The following is a 17,583-nucleotide window of genomic DNA, read 5'->3' on the forward strand; positions in this document are numbered from 1 at the left end:
CATATGACCTTATCTGATTTGTCTCATATCCCCCCTTGTCAACATAATCTGACAAATCTTTATCAGTAGTAACAAGATTTTCAGCCAAGTTAGCGGTTGCCCTCGTTCTTTGTCTCACCGGTAGGGACTAGAGTTTCAACCGGTGCATTGAGGGCATTTGCATATTCTCGGTTCGAGCCACTCATGACTTCATCCTTAGATCCATCGCCCTCATTATCGGTTCCATATTCTACATCTTCCGTTGCACCATCAACAAAGTTTTCAGCCCGCCTTGACACGTAGATTTTCCTCATCAAGCTTGAGCAACTTGCTCATTCTCTACAAACCGGGTTGCCTACAACATTAATCACTTCAACCACCTCAACTTCGGTGCTTTCTGCAGCTTTCTCAACCATCGGTGAGGATGATGTAGTTGTTGAAATGTTAGACTCATCTCCGCATAAACATCACGTGAGGTCCGCAGAATGCGCCAAATTTGTTTAAATCTTTAACTTGGGGTACTTTAGAGACCCATGTTTCCTTCCCCTTCTCATTCGCATTAGCAGTTTTCTTCCGACGTCTTCTCTTACCCATGGTACCGATATCTGCTTGATGAGATATGGGTGCAATATCCTCATCCACGCTTCATTCATTTTGTCTTGTTTTGGGACTCCTTTCAACTTTTTGCAATCAGTGACTAGGTGCCCAACACACTTACAATGATTGCACATATTAGGTAACTGACCGACTGTAAAGTCCTGAATTATTATTAAGGGTATTTTTGTAAATTTCATATTAAATCTAGGGTCGCTTATGTAAATTGGTCGCCGGGTTTATATTTCAAACGCGTCGTAACTTTATCAAACTTAACTCCGACTCATAAGTCACGTTAGGTAAGCGACCCATATCACGAAAATTTGACAAAATGCCTAAGAAGCGGTTTCACGTCGGTCGCTGCACAAGTTAACAACTTACACGCATGAGTGGGTTATTGTTATAGCCTGCGGTGAGATAGAATGTAGGAAATTAAATTTAAGCGGAAGGGGCCGGAAAAATAATCACGACGCGAAGTCTAATTATGCCTTAAGCCTAATTGGGATATATTGGGCTTGGGCCTTAATAACTTAAACCAAAAATCGGCCCAACCAAACAAAAATCGCACAAACCCAATTTCTTCCCCAATTTCACTACTATTGAAACCCTAGGAGAGAGAAACTCATTTCACCCAAATTCAATCGATCTAAACCAAAAATTCTCGCCACCCACCTATTGTAAACACTAGAGTCAAGTGTGGAGCTTCAAAATTTATTGGAAGTTCGTCGTATCACCACGACAGGTGAGTAAATTCTTCTCAAATCGCTAGTGTAAACTCGATTTCGATTTAATTGGTTGTATTTGATGAGAGATAATTGAATGGGGTGGTTTGTAATGTCGACAATAGCTGTTGGTGGAGATAGAGTGGAGCGATTTTGGTGGAGCAGAAAGCTAGGAGTGATTTTGTTTGCTGACTTAATTGGTAAGAATTTTGGTTATTCACTCCAATTTCGAGCAATTCATGTCGGTTTATAACTGTGTAAGATTTGATTGAGTAATGAGTGAGGGATAAGGAACACCCCCGATATTATTGTTAGATTTAATATGAATCGAAGGGCGTGGGATTGGTTGTAGTTGAAATTTGGACTTGGAATTGGGATGTGATAGGATTGGCGTCGATATGAGGGCCTGCCATGGCCGAAATAGTTTAGAGACCGCCGAGTAATAAAGGTGCGAAAATGGCCTCAGCTCTGCTAATCCAGGTAGTTAGATGAAAATTTATCCGAAACCAAATTCTTAACGTAGAGATTTCTTCTCGGCTTACACTAGATAAGAATTTCCTCGTTAGTTTGATAAACTCTAACGATCGACGTATACATCTGATGTTATAGGAGTGATCTCGAGTGGATTTGGTTAAATGGGCTTGAGGAGAACGGAGCTTGCTAAGGTAGGAACTTACATACCAATATATAACATGTTTATTGTCATGCATGATTTGATTGTTTTATATTGAGAAAAATAGTTTGCGTATCAACCATGCATGTATATGTAATATCCATGTTTTGCATTGTATTCCTCGATATAAACTATATATATGAATAGCTTTCGTGTGAAATGGTTTTTGTGAAATCGGGGTAGCGGGGATTTATTTTCTTGTTAAAAGAGAAAAACTGGTTTGGGAAGGGTTCGCGTCTCTTGTCTCAGTAAGGAGACAGAGAGATGGATTTTTATGCGGGTAAGGATTACCCGGTTGTTTGTAACTAGGTGGGAGGTTCTGGATTGTTCCCGGGATGGTTGTTGTTATTTACGATGATTCGCCGTTTGGGAATCATCGGTTGTTATTTACTATGACTGGCCCGTTTGGGAGTCATAGGTTGTTTTTACTCGATTGTGGGAAATCCAGGAACTCACACCTACAGAATCAACAGTTTTAAAAGAAAAACTAAATATGTAACTAAAGTATTTGAAAACAATCGGTAATACGAGTATATATATAGATATTACTATGCTTATTACGGGGGGATTTAGAAAAGGAATTGTGAATTCCTATAAAGAAGGAACTGCTATGTCGTAATTCCGAGAGGATGATAGCTCGCTTAAATTCAACCGGGTGTACACCTTCGAGGTGGTGGGCCACCTTTAAAGGGATGCATCACGGATGTAGTCCGGGAATTCTTTTTCTACTTTTCTAGATAACCATGTTTGTAATGTGTCAATATTTGATGGTGATTAGCTTGTGTGAGGTTACATGCTACCCTCGATGAGGTTTAGACGCCGAGGAGTGAGAGTTTAGTCCACTCCCGGATGTGTGTCGATCCCGAAAGCAATCTGCGATCGTCGAACGGTTGACCACCGTAGTTAGGTGACGCATATGGGGGGGTCGTAGGTCACAGGCCCACCCGAGCCCTAAAAGCTTTGGAGATTTTGTGTGTTTGGAGAGACAACAATGGCATTTCATCTCCCCACGGTAAAATCGAAAACAATGGTTGCATGGTTCACAATGGAAAATCTTGAACCGATTGATTACTGGATCAATGAGTACCGATGCATCCTCACCATTCTAATAGGATGCAAACGCCACAATAGTTGTATGATGATTGTGAAAACTATATTTTGAATATTAACGGCTAATGTCGAAATGATTTATGCTAGTTAGTGATGTATGTATATAGTCACGATATTTTGATTCAGATTATGGAAACCCCGCATGTTTTAAATGTTTTCTATAAGTAGACTATTTATTGGTTATGTGCGTTTCAAGGCATAGTTGTTTGCTCATCCTACTTAACATTTCGTTTTGAGCCCGATTCTGCGAGAGGAGGCTTTTCCTAACCCTAAATCATGGAGATTTGGGAGGATTCCCTTATGCTTGACGAGGACGAGTCAAGTTCATATTTTGGGTTGTATAGAGATAGTCTAGTTCATTCTTTTGTTGTATATATTGAGAGCTAGCTCATTTTGGATGTAATACCGATGTAATGGAGTGTAGTTAATCTTAAACATTTTGGATATGTATATGGGCATCACAAATTGTATAGGGTGAAGATTTTGTATATATATATAGTGGTTGGAAGTGTATTATGAAATGTCCGTGTTTATGACATGGTTTTAGGGTTTACTTAATATCGATTAAACAAAGGAAACTCACGCCGAAATTTCGGTAGAATCGGGATAGCGACATAGCCGAGATTCATTCCACGCCCTTTCGGATATGTGTTGGGTCTCGGCGACACCAACTTCTACGGTTGCGAATTTCAGTAGTTTTAGTATTCACATAGATTTGATCGGAATATTACAAGATAGATCCACATCTACCAAGATTTTCTTGAAGCGGCGTTCTCTATTAAGTGTCTTTTGGTCGATTTGCATAGGATGCCCCACACCTCGAGCAATTGACATAAGAGCTTCGGGGTCCCAATATTCTTGACTTAGACCTGGGAATCTAACCCAAATGAGGGCATGAGATTGGCATTGTACATCTGGGTTGAAGTTAGGGCTCCAAGCGCTAAGTCTCAAGGGAGAATCCCCAAAGATCCAGGATCCCTTGGCCCAGATTCTATTCAAATCATCGGCGTTAGAAAATCGAATGAAGAGATAACCCTTACCTATAGGTGTGATGAGCCAGTCTCCTGAAGGATTCCATTTCTCCTTTGCCATCTGCCTCACCTTGTCAATTGGTACTTTTATCAAATCAATTCTTCCAATGAGACAGAACTTGCAATACTGCAAACCGCGTTCGTAAGCGGCTTGAGGGATTTGAATAGCTGGGTACTCCCCTATCTTCTCAGGTTGGGGAAGGTTTTGGAATTCGAATTGCGGTGGTCGAACTTGCCTTGCTGCATCTGCATATGAAAAAGGTTGTCTTTTTTCACTTGCATCAGCAACATTTTCGCATGCGGTAGTTTCTTGATTGTGTGCTCTCACTGTATTCTCAACAACAGGTGGGAGCTCAAACTCTGATAGATCCATAGTTAAATATGAAAGTGGACTCTTGAAGATAAGAAATCGCCTTCAAATCGCCCTTTTAGACTCAAGTGACGTCACGAGAGCCCATTATTTTATGTGCAAGAATATTCTTACACTTTGATACCATGGCAGATCCAACAAAAAAAAAAACTTTGGAAGTATATCACTGTTCATCAGTTCACTACTCTGACTTATAAAACCATCTAAATACTCTGTTGAACAAAGTTGGTGTTTCTTGTCTCATTCTTCACACGGTTCCTCTGTTTGTTGGTGGCAGGCATTTTGTCTTGCATCGTTTGCAACAATGGTCAATTTTCAGTTGCATTAGTAGGCCATAAGGTGCCCCATCAAATTCATTCTATTAAAAATAGCCTAAGATCAGGGGCCTGATACGACCCAGCCCAACCCTACCCCAGCCCAGCCCAGCCCATTACTGTGAAAACTTATAATAGTTTTCGAGCCCCCTCCTCTTTTCTGAATTCTGAAACCACCAAACCAGCGTGCTCTAACTTCTCTTCTTCTCTTTACTGCACCGCACAATCCATTCTCCATACGTCTCAAGGTTAGAACATATCTAATGCCACGTTTTTTTCCTTATTTATTTTAAATATTATTTCGAATGTTTTGACTGCGGAACTGTTCGAGAAAGTGCCTCAAATATGTTTGACAAATTGCTTGCTATTACATGATGTGCTATTAGATACATGATATATTAATTTAGTACGAGCAAGATGATCAGAATAACTTTGTGGGTCGTTACAATTACTAGAAATGAGATGACATGAGTTATATTCACATAAAATCTAGTATCTGAGTTTTCATCTTGTTTATGAATTCTAGTCAGGTCTGAAGGGGAAATAGTTTTCAAATAAGAATGGGCCGACAACCGAACATTTCATCTCAAAAAGAAAACGTACTGATTCAGAGCTTACTGACACTGAACGAAAACTCTATGACGTGATCCGTAGCAAGGAAGATATGGGAATCTGGACAGGAGAGATGAAAAGGGAAACGAGACTCCAAGATCCTGAGTTTACCAAGGTCCTCGATTCACTTGTAAAATTGAAAAAAATAAAGCAGTTTGTTAATATAAAATATAACAAAAGAAAATACTTCATCGCAGCAGAATTTGAACCGTCAAAGGAACTCTCAGGCGGAGTTTGGTATACGGAGGAGGGGAAACTTGACACAGATCTCATCCATGGTTTGAAAGTTCTATGCAAGAAGTTGATTGTAAGAGAGAATGTTGCTACTAGCGAGTCACTGACAGAATTTATTAATAAATCGGGTGTGGTTAATGTGAAGTGCTCGAAGGAACAAATTACTGAAATTTTGCGGTGTTTGGTTCTAGACAACGAGATTGTGGAGGTAAAGAGTTCAGAGATAGGTGTGTTTGAAAAGATTTCAGGAGGAACTCCATCTTACAGATGTTCAAATAAAGAAGGGGATCCAAAAGTTGGGGCAATGGCCTCAATTCCTTGCGGTGCTTGTCCACGGATAAATGAATGCACACCTGATGGGATTATCTCCCCAATGACATGTGTCTACTACACTAAATGGTTGGATTTTTAAACCCCCGTTAGGGCCAAGAAGGTATCTCTATTATCATATTGAATCTTTGTTCAGTTCTTGATTTACCTTTTATATCGTTTCATTTGTCTACTTCATATTTAGTAATCTATTCTTTGTTTTTATGTGAAAAAAGAAATAGGGAATATTTGTCTTCTCTTTGGACACCAAATACACATTGTAAACTCAAAAATGTTGCATACTTCAAGATCGGTCTGGTGGGTGTTAATCGGATTGCTTTCCTTAAGAGAGATTTTTGTGGTATGCAGTTTAACAAGAACTTGATGACTGGATGATTACTGTCATTCAAACTCTTTATTGAGTGATCTGGAATACACACATAGGGTTGAAGGGACTTTGTTCACTGTCCATCCATGATACTTGAAGGGTCATGTGAATAGTATTGTAGGATAGACGTCATTATTGTAGTCTCCCCACTTCCTCAAATGGTGAGAGTGCTTTAGTCCACACTCCAAATGAAGAACTAGAGCAGAGACCAGATGCAGTTCTGGGCTATGTCTGCCCCCCTAACCACTGTTAAGAAAAAACTTGTCAAGGAAGAACCATTGGAGGGATTACAGTTTTAAGAATTTAGCAACTGGGTTGCGTCCAAAACTCACAAGAGATATTCAGATCTCTTTGCGCCCAGTGCCGTGCTTAAAAGGGTAGTTCCATACAAAGGGAAATTCACACAGAAGAACATGGAATCCTGTCTCCTTTTTTCCACCTATCCTGTTTGGAACTCTCATTTGTCAGTTTGTACAAGGATGATAAGGGTATAACGTAGTAGTAGAGGGAAAAATCTTGTATTGAATATCATTACCTTTTTACATACTTCTGAACATATAATAACTTGCAGCAAAACTGGTTCTGATCCATGAATCCATCCCAGGGAGGATAAAACCAACCGTACTAATGCCTTTAGATTCATGGAATAATCCGAAGTGCCTATATCATTTTGGTGTTAGCAGGTTCTCCCATTTTTTTAAAAAAAAGAAACTTCTTCTGAAGTTCTTTTGGTGTGTTCTAATTCACAACCCAGAATACAAAATTTGGAGGTGCCTTTAAGGCTTTAACAAGCCTCACATGTCCTGGTACATAAAGTAGGACTGATATGCGGACTGTGACAATTAGCATTTGATACCTGAACTTGTTTTATAGGCTTGTAGGGTGCAGCAAATAGGATTGAAAGCAACTTATCAACGGATTGATATCCTAGATTTGATCTTAGTGAGATTTGGTGTGTTACGACTTTTTGGGCCACTCTATAGATGGTTATGTACCTCTCTAGTAGTACAACCATTGAACGTTTGGACTGCTAATGGAACACTAACAGAGATTTGAACACAAAGTAACTGGAAGACCAAAGTTTTTCTTACAAATTGAGTACTCTTACAAATTTTCATGGTGCAAAAGAGTTCCAGAGTCGGGAAATTTTATGGACAGACGTTACATGAATTATGTTAATTTTCAAATATGCAAAGTTAATATTATCAGGATTCTGGAAAAACTTCTTGTGTTAATAGCAGAAAGTGAGATACTGAATAAGTACCTATGGCACAACTGTGACTTGCTTTTCCTTTTTAAAATGCTTTGATTCTGAAGTTGAGTATAATTCTTGAGGTAAGTACATAGCTGAGACAGTGAGACTATGGGCATGCTTGATAACCAATTTTCCCGCTAGCAAACCCACATTTTCCCACTTAGCAGGCTATTTGCCACTGCTTGGTACCATTTTAGAATTTGGCAAACTCTTTTCTCATTAGCTGGCAAACTCATCATGTGACCGAGTTTTCCCACTTGATGCGGGAAAAATATATCCAAATTAGGGGTGGATATATTTTACCGGAGGAAAATCGATTAAGATTTTCCCACTTCAACCCTAATCTGGCAAACCAATCTCTACCTTCTCTATTCTCTTCCCCTCTCTCACTCAAGTGTGATCTCTATCTCTCCCTCTCCAGCAACTTAGCAAGTGAGCACTTAAACATAAAATTGATTCCGTAGCAGCTACTTCACATTCCACATCATCCTCAAAATCATGTAAACCACTTGCCACATTAAAATCACCAGACCAATCATTATTCCAAACCCCAAAATTCACTTTTTAACGCAATAAAGAAAAACAAGTTAGGACTAATATTCTGTTGTACAAAAATTATTTTCAATTAATCAACGTTCTATGAAGATTGCAAGAACGAGTGAGAATAATATTAATAATAAGATGGTTGTGCAAAGGACACCCAAGCCGGTTTTTTCGTCTCCGGAAAGTTATGGGAATTTTGATTGTTAGTCCTGGTTCGGAGAGTGAGTCGGGGAGGTTTCCTTCGGTGTCTTTGTTTAAGGAGTATTAAAATGCGGCTATAGCGGTAACTTTTCTTTGCATTTACTTTGTTTGATTATGTGTTGTTAACTTTTCTGATATTCTTAGAATTAATGCCGATTGAGATAGTCAAGGTGTTGAGTAGTTTTTTATTAGTTAACACACACAAAGGAAAATGAAATTAATTAGAAAAGTACGTAAGATGATTTAAATACTATGTTTGTTTAGTTTTGAAACCCCAGAGTCGAGGATGATAATAGCTTTTTCAGCCCTACACTGTCTAGGAAATTTTGCTAGCTCAAAAAACAACTTATAGACAAGTTTTTTTCTGGTTACTCGAGTATAGTTACTTGGTTGTTTCAATGAGTTTAGGATTTGTTGAATAAGCCATGAGTTGGAATGACTGTGTGGGAGTTATAAACTTTGCTTTTGGACTGCGCACTTTCCAGTTGAACTGGCTGATCTTTATTACAACCAACTCTTACAAACTTCATAATAATCTGCAAACTGCTTTCTTAAACTTTTGCATTGTATGTGAAAGGCTCTGGAGGACTGTTAACTCATTTGAATAAGTGATTAAGTTATTAACATATCAATAGTAGCTTGTCGAATACTTGAATGTATCCTCGAATTGTGGAATCCAAAACTAATTCATATGAAAACCAAATTGTGTTGTTGCTGCTATTTAATTAATAGAATTAGTTACTTGTCTTTTTTGGTAAAACATGCTGCCTTAGTTGTTGAATGAACTAAGCATATAAGCTGGCAAAATAAAAAAACTACATAGTTATCGATCTCACTCAGAAACATAGGGAATTCGATTATGTTGAGAATTGTATTTGTTTGTATATATTCTCTAAAAAGTAGCTACTTAAGTTAACTTAAAATAAGTACGTATGTAAAACTTTACCTACAAAATGAATTCAAACCTAATTTTTTTGTGGTTATGAAGCACTCACCATAATGATTATCTTTCCAAAATTTCAACTCATTTGGAAACTTCTAGCATAGATAAAAATTGTTGTCGTCTTTAAAAAGAAATCTAACGGTCTAGAAATGTTGAATTTTTGTAATTGTTTTTTGCCAATGGTAGAGGTTCCCAAATGAGCTGAAATTTTGTAGAGATGATCTTAATATTAAATATATCATATCTACAAAAAAATATGTTTAAATTCATTTTGTAGGTGAAGTTTTACTTACGTACTTATTTAAAGTTAACTTAAGTTGCTACTTTTAAGAGAAGGACTATATATATATATATATATATATATATATATATATATATATATTTTACTTATTTACTTTTGATAGTTAGAATTGTTTTCCCTAATCTCTTATTCCAATGAAGGTGGGAACTGCATCCAAGACCTTGGGCCCAACCTCCCAAGTCTTGACTAGTAGGCCAGTGGACACCTTCCAATTCTTGAGGGTTGTTTAAATAAAAATGATAGCTTAGATTGCATCTAACAGAAGTTCTTTTTGAAGATTGTGGGTTGTGAGGTTTGTTACTGTTAGTGAATACTCAGTGTGTGAAGGACAAAGCAAAATTTGGAAGTAACCCCTAAAGAAATGAAAATGTGTACGTAATTAATGAGGCTAGATATGTGGCCTAGTGAAAGATGTTCTACTTCAGGTGGTGAGTGTGAGTGTGAGTGGTGTGTGGGCTGCTGTGTTCAGGTGGTGTGTGGGTTGGCGAGTGGTTTGTGTGTGAGTGAAGGTGGTGTGTGGGTTGGTGAGGTGGTCTGTGTGTGAGTGCAGTGGTGTGTGAGTGGTGTGGTGTGGTGGTGTGTGTGTGGTCTATCTGTGAGTGGTGTGGTGTGGTGAGGTGTGGTGTGGTGTGTGTGTGTGTGTGTGTGGTGTTGGTGGTGTGCGTGCCGCTGCTGCTATTCCTGCATCGTGCTGCTGTTCCTACACGTCACTGCCTGATGCAGCTGCTGCTACTGCGTGCTATGAGGGGTATATAAAATGAGTTGGGTTTTCTTCATTTTTAGCAGTGAGTTGATAACCAAGTCATATTTTACTTGATATACTTCTTGTTTGAGATGATGCGGGGAGTGTTTATTGCCATTTGTCTTTCTTTGTTTTTGAGAGTTGATCATGATTTAAGTTCAAGAGTTTTTCCATCAATGGTGTTTCTAGATTTGGTGCAAGATTTGACATATGTGGTAGTATTTATTTTGTTTTTTGAAACATTTTCTTATGTGGATTCTGTTTGATCTCCTGCTTATGGGTTTTCTTTTTCTTTTTTTTTCATTAATATAGAAGTTCTTATGTTTATAAGTTTTATTCATTTACTGTATACATGAAGACCATTTTCTATTTTAGCTTCATTATTTTCCGAGTCCAATTTGTAGGGTGAAATCTAGAAAACCAGAGCGATATTCATCAGCTGAACCACTCTCACGTAAGTGTACTTTTTTATTTCAGTTTGTGTACCAAGGTTTTCTCTTATCTTAAGGACAATAGAGTATCAAAACAAGATGGAGAAATCTTCCTGCTTATTTTTGCCATATATGTGATGCAGATATATGAACTTCACTTAGATATCTTCTAGTTCTAGAACTTCATTGTTAAGAGGTACCTATTCAACTACTATGTATAGTTCTTATGAGCTACTTGTTTCCTTTCTTCTTCTTTTAATCCTTTCCTTCTAGCATGACAACCTAGAACACGCCAGTTGGTTAGGTTAATGCACTTTGATCAAGGGGAAGATAGAAATTTTCCTATTTTTGTACTGAGTATTCTACATGTTCCTTTGGAATGTGACGTACTACTTTTTGAAATAATTGTTTGATATTCTTGTATATGTGACCTGAGATTTTGATTTAAATAGATTTAATTCTTGTCAGTATATATATATATATATATATATATATATATATATATATATATATATAGGAGGGATCCATTTACCATGGTTTATACCACGCTCTTTTACAAGATGAGTTAAAAGCTAATATTTTGTGGATATGATCTTCTAACTATGGATAGATTTTCCACAAAATTCGGCTTATTTGGAAATTTCTAACCTATTTAAAAATTGTTGACAACTTTAAATTTTTTTTTAACGGTCCAGATTTTTTGATTTTGCAATCATTTTTTGACATTGTTAAATATCATCAAATGAGTTGAAATTTTGTGAAGGTGATCTTCATGGTTTATTGGACATATCCCCAAAACATTAGGTTCTAGTTTGTTTTGTAGGCGAAGTTGTGGGCCATGGTATAAACCATGGTATATTGATCCCTCCCCATATATATATATAATCATTTTATCTTGTTTCGAGGACTAGTTACTTGACTTAAATGACATTTGTCAAAACGGTTAAGTAGTTGGTTCTACGAATCAGTATATTTTTTAGTAGTTGGGTTTATGAATGAGGTCTGAGGTTTTATATAAGATTTGGATGTATATTTATTTGATTTTAAGGTTATGACAGGACGTGTGTATATGAATGTCGAAAATACATAGGTGACTGTCGAAATTTTTTAAAATGTTATATTTTATAGTTGGTTTTAGTTATTAGAATTCTTGTGATTTTTATTTTTTTTATTTTATTTTTTTCACAGGTGCCTACTATCAAAGTTGATAAAACCTTTGGGTGATGATACCAGAGGTCTGGAGTTCAAACCCCGTCGTATTAATGAGTTACTGATCTCGTTTAAAAACAGATTTGCCAATCCAAAAAAAAAAAAAAAAAATGGGAGGCATTTTTGCTATGTCGTCTTCGAAGGTAAAACTCGTTTACATGGATTGGGATAGCTGCAACGCTCAAGTATAAGGCTACAAATATGCAAAGTTCTATGGATGCAAGTCCATAGAAGAAGCTGAAGAAATGTTGGTCGTTTACCTTAAGCGTAAAATGTCTTCCACTTCATCTATTCTAAGTAGATGCATTCGATCGTCGAAGAGACCCAGATGAAGACTTCAACTCCCAAAATTGTTATGCAAGGTTATGACATTCCAGATGCACCAATAGAGAAGATGAGACATAATGTGGTGGTTGGGTGTACATCCGTTATTTGATAGTTGTGTTTTTAGTTGTATTGATTGCTGTTATGATTAAGTTATTTATTGTGTTGTAGTCGGTTGCTATGCAGTCCTTAAAGACATTTGAACGAAGTATTAAGTTATCTTTGTTCATGTAAGGATGTACTTATATATTTTCAAGATTTTCATCTTTGTTCATGTAAAGATATTTGCCTTTGTATTCGTGTTTGTTCATGTGTTGTAATTTTAAAGACATTTGAATCAAGTCTTGTTCTTTCTTTCGTATTGGAATATTTTGCACCAGTTTAAAGCATATTTCACCAAGATTTTATCTTGAACGGGGGAAGAGTCAATGGCTTGATAGGTGCTTCGACCAGTAAGATCTTTCCAATGATTATCCAAATATTGCTTAAGTGTTGCAGTTAACAAATGACAGCAAAGTTGGAACTGAACTTTCATCCTTTCACTTGAACAAGAGTTTCCAGGAAACCTGTCAGAATATTTTTAGAGGGAAAAACACAAAATGGAAAGAAGAATAGGTAGGTTCACATGATTGAGAAAGGAGAATGCAGTCTGTATTCAAGAAGGAGACCAGTGTGACTTTGAAGTTGAAGACGAGTCATAAAGCATATTTCATATACGCATTGTCAGGAAGCGAGAATTCTTAGAAACTTGTCTCTCTGTCTAGTTTGTTAAATGTGTAACTTAACGTACACTACGTCGCTACTAAGCGAAAGCCATTCTTTATCATGCATCCTTAACAAACATGTATGCAAAGTCGGTAAAATCTTTGGATGATGATACCAAAGGTCTAGGGATCGAACCCCGCCAGCATCAAAGAATTACTGATCTCATTTAAAACAGGTTTGCCAATAAAAAAAAATGCATGCAAAACTGTTAGATTTTTTAGGAACCTAAAATGCTCAACGGGTTTGTATGGCAACCATTATACTTAGTCATAGTATAGAATATTGGATGAAGTAAACTATTGAAGTGGGCAGTCATAGTGGACTGCATTCTCTACGAACAAGGCATGACACTTGCATATTACCTCTGGATCACTCAATGCAAATTTCATGGTATAATGTACTACATAATATGCCATCTGAGCATCTTTGAAGAAAAGTTCCAAATTTCCATTTGGAGAATAAGAAAAAGGTAAGGGGGGAAATCTCAAGAGAAACATATCATATATAGTTTACACATCATTAACTATGATAGCAAAAGACTGATCCTGACCGTTGGTGCCTTGGTGGCACCGTCAGTGCATGTGGCTGAATAATATTTGTACGCAAAAAATAAATAAATAAATAATATATATATATATATATATATATATATATATATATATATATATATTCCGTTTACAACACTTTTATACAACGCGTTTTATAATAATACCCCCGGACCCTTCAAGATGTTTTAAGGGCTAATTTTTTGTAGATAAGATGTTCTCACCATGGATATAATCTCCACAAAAAATTGGGTTTTTTTAACATTTCTAAGTTTGCCAAAAAAAAGTTACAAAATCGATATTTATAGACCGTTGATAAAAATTCATAGGTTTAGAGCAATTTTTCTCATGGTTAGGAGTTTCCAAATGAACTGAATTTTTGTGGAGATGATCTCCATAGTGTGGAGATCATATCTACAAGGAATTAAGGCTTAATTCATATTTTCAAAGGGTATTGTATAAAACGTTGTATAAAAAATGTTGTAAACGGAATCTACTTCAGATGAGCATCACCAATGGATCTTGAAATCTGCAAGAATCACAAATTCAGGAGGCCTAAGTATGGACATAAGATAGAGAGAATTATCAAAGAGAAATCAGGAGTAATCGTAAAAGAACATCACCGCCCCAGATAAGACGCTTCACACGCCAAACTTCGTGTTTTAAAACCACAAATGTGAATCATCGGGATGCAGCGTCCGCAGCTCCTCTCGACAGATTCATTACTTGCATTATGCTCCGTTGACAACTGAGTAGCACTTACATCCCTGCTTGCCTTTTCAGATCTCCCTAATTGCGGGGATGTATGTTTATTCCACACCCGCTTGCCTTTTCGGATACTCTCTAATAGAAAGTATGTGTTCGACCTAATTGAAGGTGTGTACGCGTTTATTCCACACCTGCACCATCACCTGCAACACACATCTACACCACCAACACTACACACCACCACAACTCTATAACAAAACTAAGGTTGAAAACGGTAAAAATCCTAATTTTCAGCAAACTAGATTTCTGGCGGCTATCTTCGATAACACAACGCTTTCCACAGATATCCATAAGTAACGAGGCTTTTTGCGTTGTAAAGATAACACACAGACCTTACTTCTTTATGTTTTACAAAAAATTCTCAATCTAATTCTAAATATGCTAAAACTAGGCTCGAACACAGTGCACAGAAACTGATTTTTGACGACCTTTTATTTTGCCAACCAAACTTTTAGAGATCATATCTATCTCCACAGGACTCTAAATGTGTCGAGACCAAAAGGGTTGGAAAATAGACACACAGGTCTTACTTTTTCATGTTTTAACATGGGTTTGAATCTTAGCCAAACTATGTGAAAAACGTGGCTCCAAAACTGACGAGATCCTGATTTTCAGAAGACAAATTTCTGACGGTGTATTTTATCGAGTGCGTAACATTTCACTCACATACACCTTCAAATAGCGTAGGACTTGCTGCATTGGACTGAAGTCTCATTGAACCTATCTATTTATGTTTAGACATAGGCCATATCAAACAGGAGGTAGTAGCTATCTTACCTCTAAATCATAATCAGGGGTGGGCCCAAGAGAGGGCTGCACCAGGCTTCAGCCCGGGGTCTATTTCCTTAAAAAAAAATTAGTATGCATGGCGCTCTAAACTTAAAAGCCCATTAGCCAGCCCAAAGAACAAAAAAAAAAAAAAAAAACAAATTACGATCGACTTTACGACTACGAATTACGAACCCCATTCTTTCTCTCTACGACTACGAAGTACGAACCCCCGCTCTCTCTCTTTCTCCAGTCTCTTGAATCTTGATTCTTCTATTATGTTATTCAGATATATGATTCTTAGATATTGATTATAAGGCTCACTGGCTCAAGCTTTTACACATTGACTCGTTCAAACTTCGAAAGTACGTTCCGCTTATTATTATTATTATTACAATATATATGTTTGGAATTTTGAATGTTGTTGTTACTCTTACAGTTATTTTACTAGTCGAAAGATTATTGGAGCAACGAGCAACTAACCTTTTTAAGTCTGCTCCTGGAACTATTCGTGGTGATTTTGCTATCGAGATTGGCTCATTGGCAAGTAATTAGATTTGTTGTTCATTTGTTACATTGGTTTAATTGTTTTTTTATAGATTTCAGTTGCATGAGTTGGTTTGATTATAGTATAATCTTGTTATGGTTGTTTGAATTAGAATTGGGTGAATAAGATATTTCATGAATTACAAAATCATTTCTGCCTCTCATATGGGTACTGGGTAGGATCTTTTTGTGCAAGTGTATTGAAACTTGTAGTTCTCATTTAGGCTTCTCATCAAACAGTTATAGATAAATGTGTGATTTTTTTTTTTTTTTTTAGACGTTCAATGTCGAAGGGAGTGCGAAAGATAGATTCTTTTTTTAAACCAAAAGAAACAGCCGACACATCCAATGTTGCTAGTATTATTGAAAAGGATGATCAAGGCCGTTCAAAGTTACAAAGAGTTGAACCCATTGAACAAGTTCGTCCCAACTCTCAAGGAATTGAATCTAGTTAAACCGGTGTTGCTAGTTCTTTGGTACGTGACCCGGGTTACGCCGTCAAATAAATAAATATCCTATTAATCAGCGTGACGAGATCCGACGAGCTTATGTCACATTGGGGCCACTTCATTCTAGACTCGACGAATATCCACCCACCATTGATGGAAAACAAAACCGGTATTTTAATAGTCATTAGTTTGACGATTTTCCTTGGCTAGAATATTCTGAAGAAAAAGATAGTGTTTTCTGTTTTCCTTATTTTGTCTTTAGTTCTAGACATTCTAATTTTATTGTTAATGGATTTCAAAGTTGGAAGAGAGTTCATTGTGGAGTTAAATGTGCATTTTTGCAACATGTTGGAGGCCCTTGTTCCGCTCATATGTCTGCTGTAGCTGCTTGTGAGGATCTAGTGAAGAATAGGTTTATGTTAAAAACTATTTTACGGACTCTCCGATGGCTTGTATTACAAGGTTGTGCACTTAGAGGACATGATGAATCAATCAAGTCAAGTAATCGTGGAAACTTTCATGAATTTATTAAGTTCTTAGCTGAATTGGATCCTGATATTGATCATGTTTTAGATAATGCTTCCGAAAAAGCCACATATACTTCTCCAAATATTCAAAAAGAGCTTTTGAATATTATTAGTGATCATGTGAGGGGTAAGATTCGCGAGGAAGTTGGAGATACTAAGTTTTGTATTCTTGTTAATGAATCACAAGATGTTTCAAATAAAGAACAAATGACTCTTGTATTAAGATTTATCGACTATGATGGTTTTGTAATGAAACGGTTTTAGATGTTGTCTGCGTTGATAACACTTGTTCACAAACCCTCAAGAATGAAATATGTGATATTCTTGTTCGGAACAATCTCTTTGTTGATGATATGAGGGGTCAAGGGTATGATGGTGCTAACAACATGCGGGGTGCTTGGAATGGATTGCAAGCTTTATTTCTTAGGGAGTGCTCCTGTGCGTATTACGTGCATTATTTCGCTCATCGTTTTTAATTAGCATTGGTTGCAGCTGCTAAAGATGTATCAAATATTTGGTTGTTTTTTTCGAAGTTGGGCACAATTGTCAATTATTTTAAGGCTTCTCCTAAGCGCCAAGTTGAGTTACTAGTTGTTCAAGTTGAAGAAATTCAAAAATTGATTGATTATGGTGAATTGGAGACAGGAAGGGGGGAGAATCATATTACAACATTGCAGAGAGCTGGGTCTACTCGTTGGAGCTCCTATTTTCAATCTCAAAAAAAGAGTTTGATAGTTTTATTTAGTGCACTTTCTCGTGTTCTTGAGAACAACACAAAAAACGGATCAACTAATTCTAACCGGGGGGGAAGCTGAAGGTGCTCTTATTGCACTTAGATCGTTTGAGTTTGTTTTCATGTTACATTTGCTACATAAGACTATAGGAATCACTGACATACTTTGCAAAACTCTACAAAATCAATCTCAAGAC

At 36.9% G+C, this 17,583-nt stretch overlaps 2 protein-coding genes across 10 annotated transcripts; both read left to right on the plus strand.

Annotated features, from left to right (window-relative positions):
- The first annotated feature begins 4,752 nt into the window (after window positions 1-4,752).
- LOC147519172 (DNA binding / DNA-directed RNA polymerase) lies at window positions 4,753-12,565 on the plus strand. Of its 9 annotated transcripts, none has more exons than XR_015212062.1 (5): window positions 4,753-5,041; window positions 5,320-6,072; window positions 7,210-10,775; window positions 10,896-10,948; window positions 11,941-12,565. XR_015212062.1 is itself a non-coding variant. In XM_086590853.1 (3 exons), exon 2 carries the CDS (start codon window positions 5,458-5,460, stop codon window positions 6,049-6,051), a length of 594 nt encoding a protein of 197 aa, XP_086446979.1. In that variant the 5' UTR covers window positions 4,753-5,041; window positions 5,320-5,457; the 3' UTR covers window positions 6,052-6,072; window positions 6,185-6,891. The 9 variants fall into 9 exon arrangements, 2 of the variants coding, with proteins under 2 accessions (XP_086446979.1, XP_086446978.1); XR_015212063.1 differs by having other exon boundaries at window positions 10,726-10,775; XR_015212068.1 differs by having other exon boundaries at window positions 5,324-6,072.
- A 3,932-nt stretch (window positions 12,566-16,497) lies between these two features.
- Window positions 16,498-16,917, plus strand: LOC147519173 (uncharacterized). Its single transcript, XM_086594078.1, has one exon. It carries the CDS (start codon window positions 16,498-16,500, stop codon window positions 16,915-16,917), a length of 420 nt encoding a protein of 139 aa, XP_086450204.1.
- Window positions 16,918-17,583: the final 666 nt, after the last annotated feature.

Source organism: Coptis chinensis, chromosome 2, assembly GCF_015680905.1.
Source record: "Coptis chinensis isolate HL-2020 chromosome 2, ASM1568090v1, whole genome shotgun sequence".
Taxonomy (NCBI): domain Eukaryota; kingdom Viridiplantae; phylum Streptophyta; class Magnoliopsida; order Ranunculales; family Ranunculaceae; genus Coptis; species Coptis chinensis.

Coding starts and splice junctions, on each gene's coding strand:
- LOC147519172 (XM_086590853.1), top strand. CDS start 5,458: ATGGGAATCTGGACAGGAGAGATGAAAAGGGAAACGAGACTCCAAGAT.
- LOC147519173 (XM_086594078.1), top strand. CDS start 16,498: ATGTCTGCTGTAGCTGCTTGTGAGGATCTAGTGAAGAATAGGTTTATG.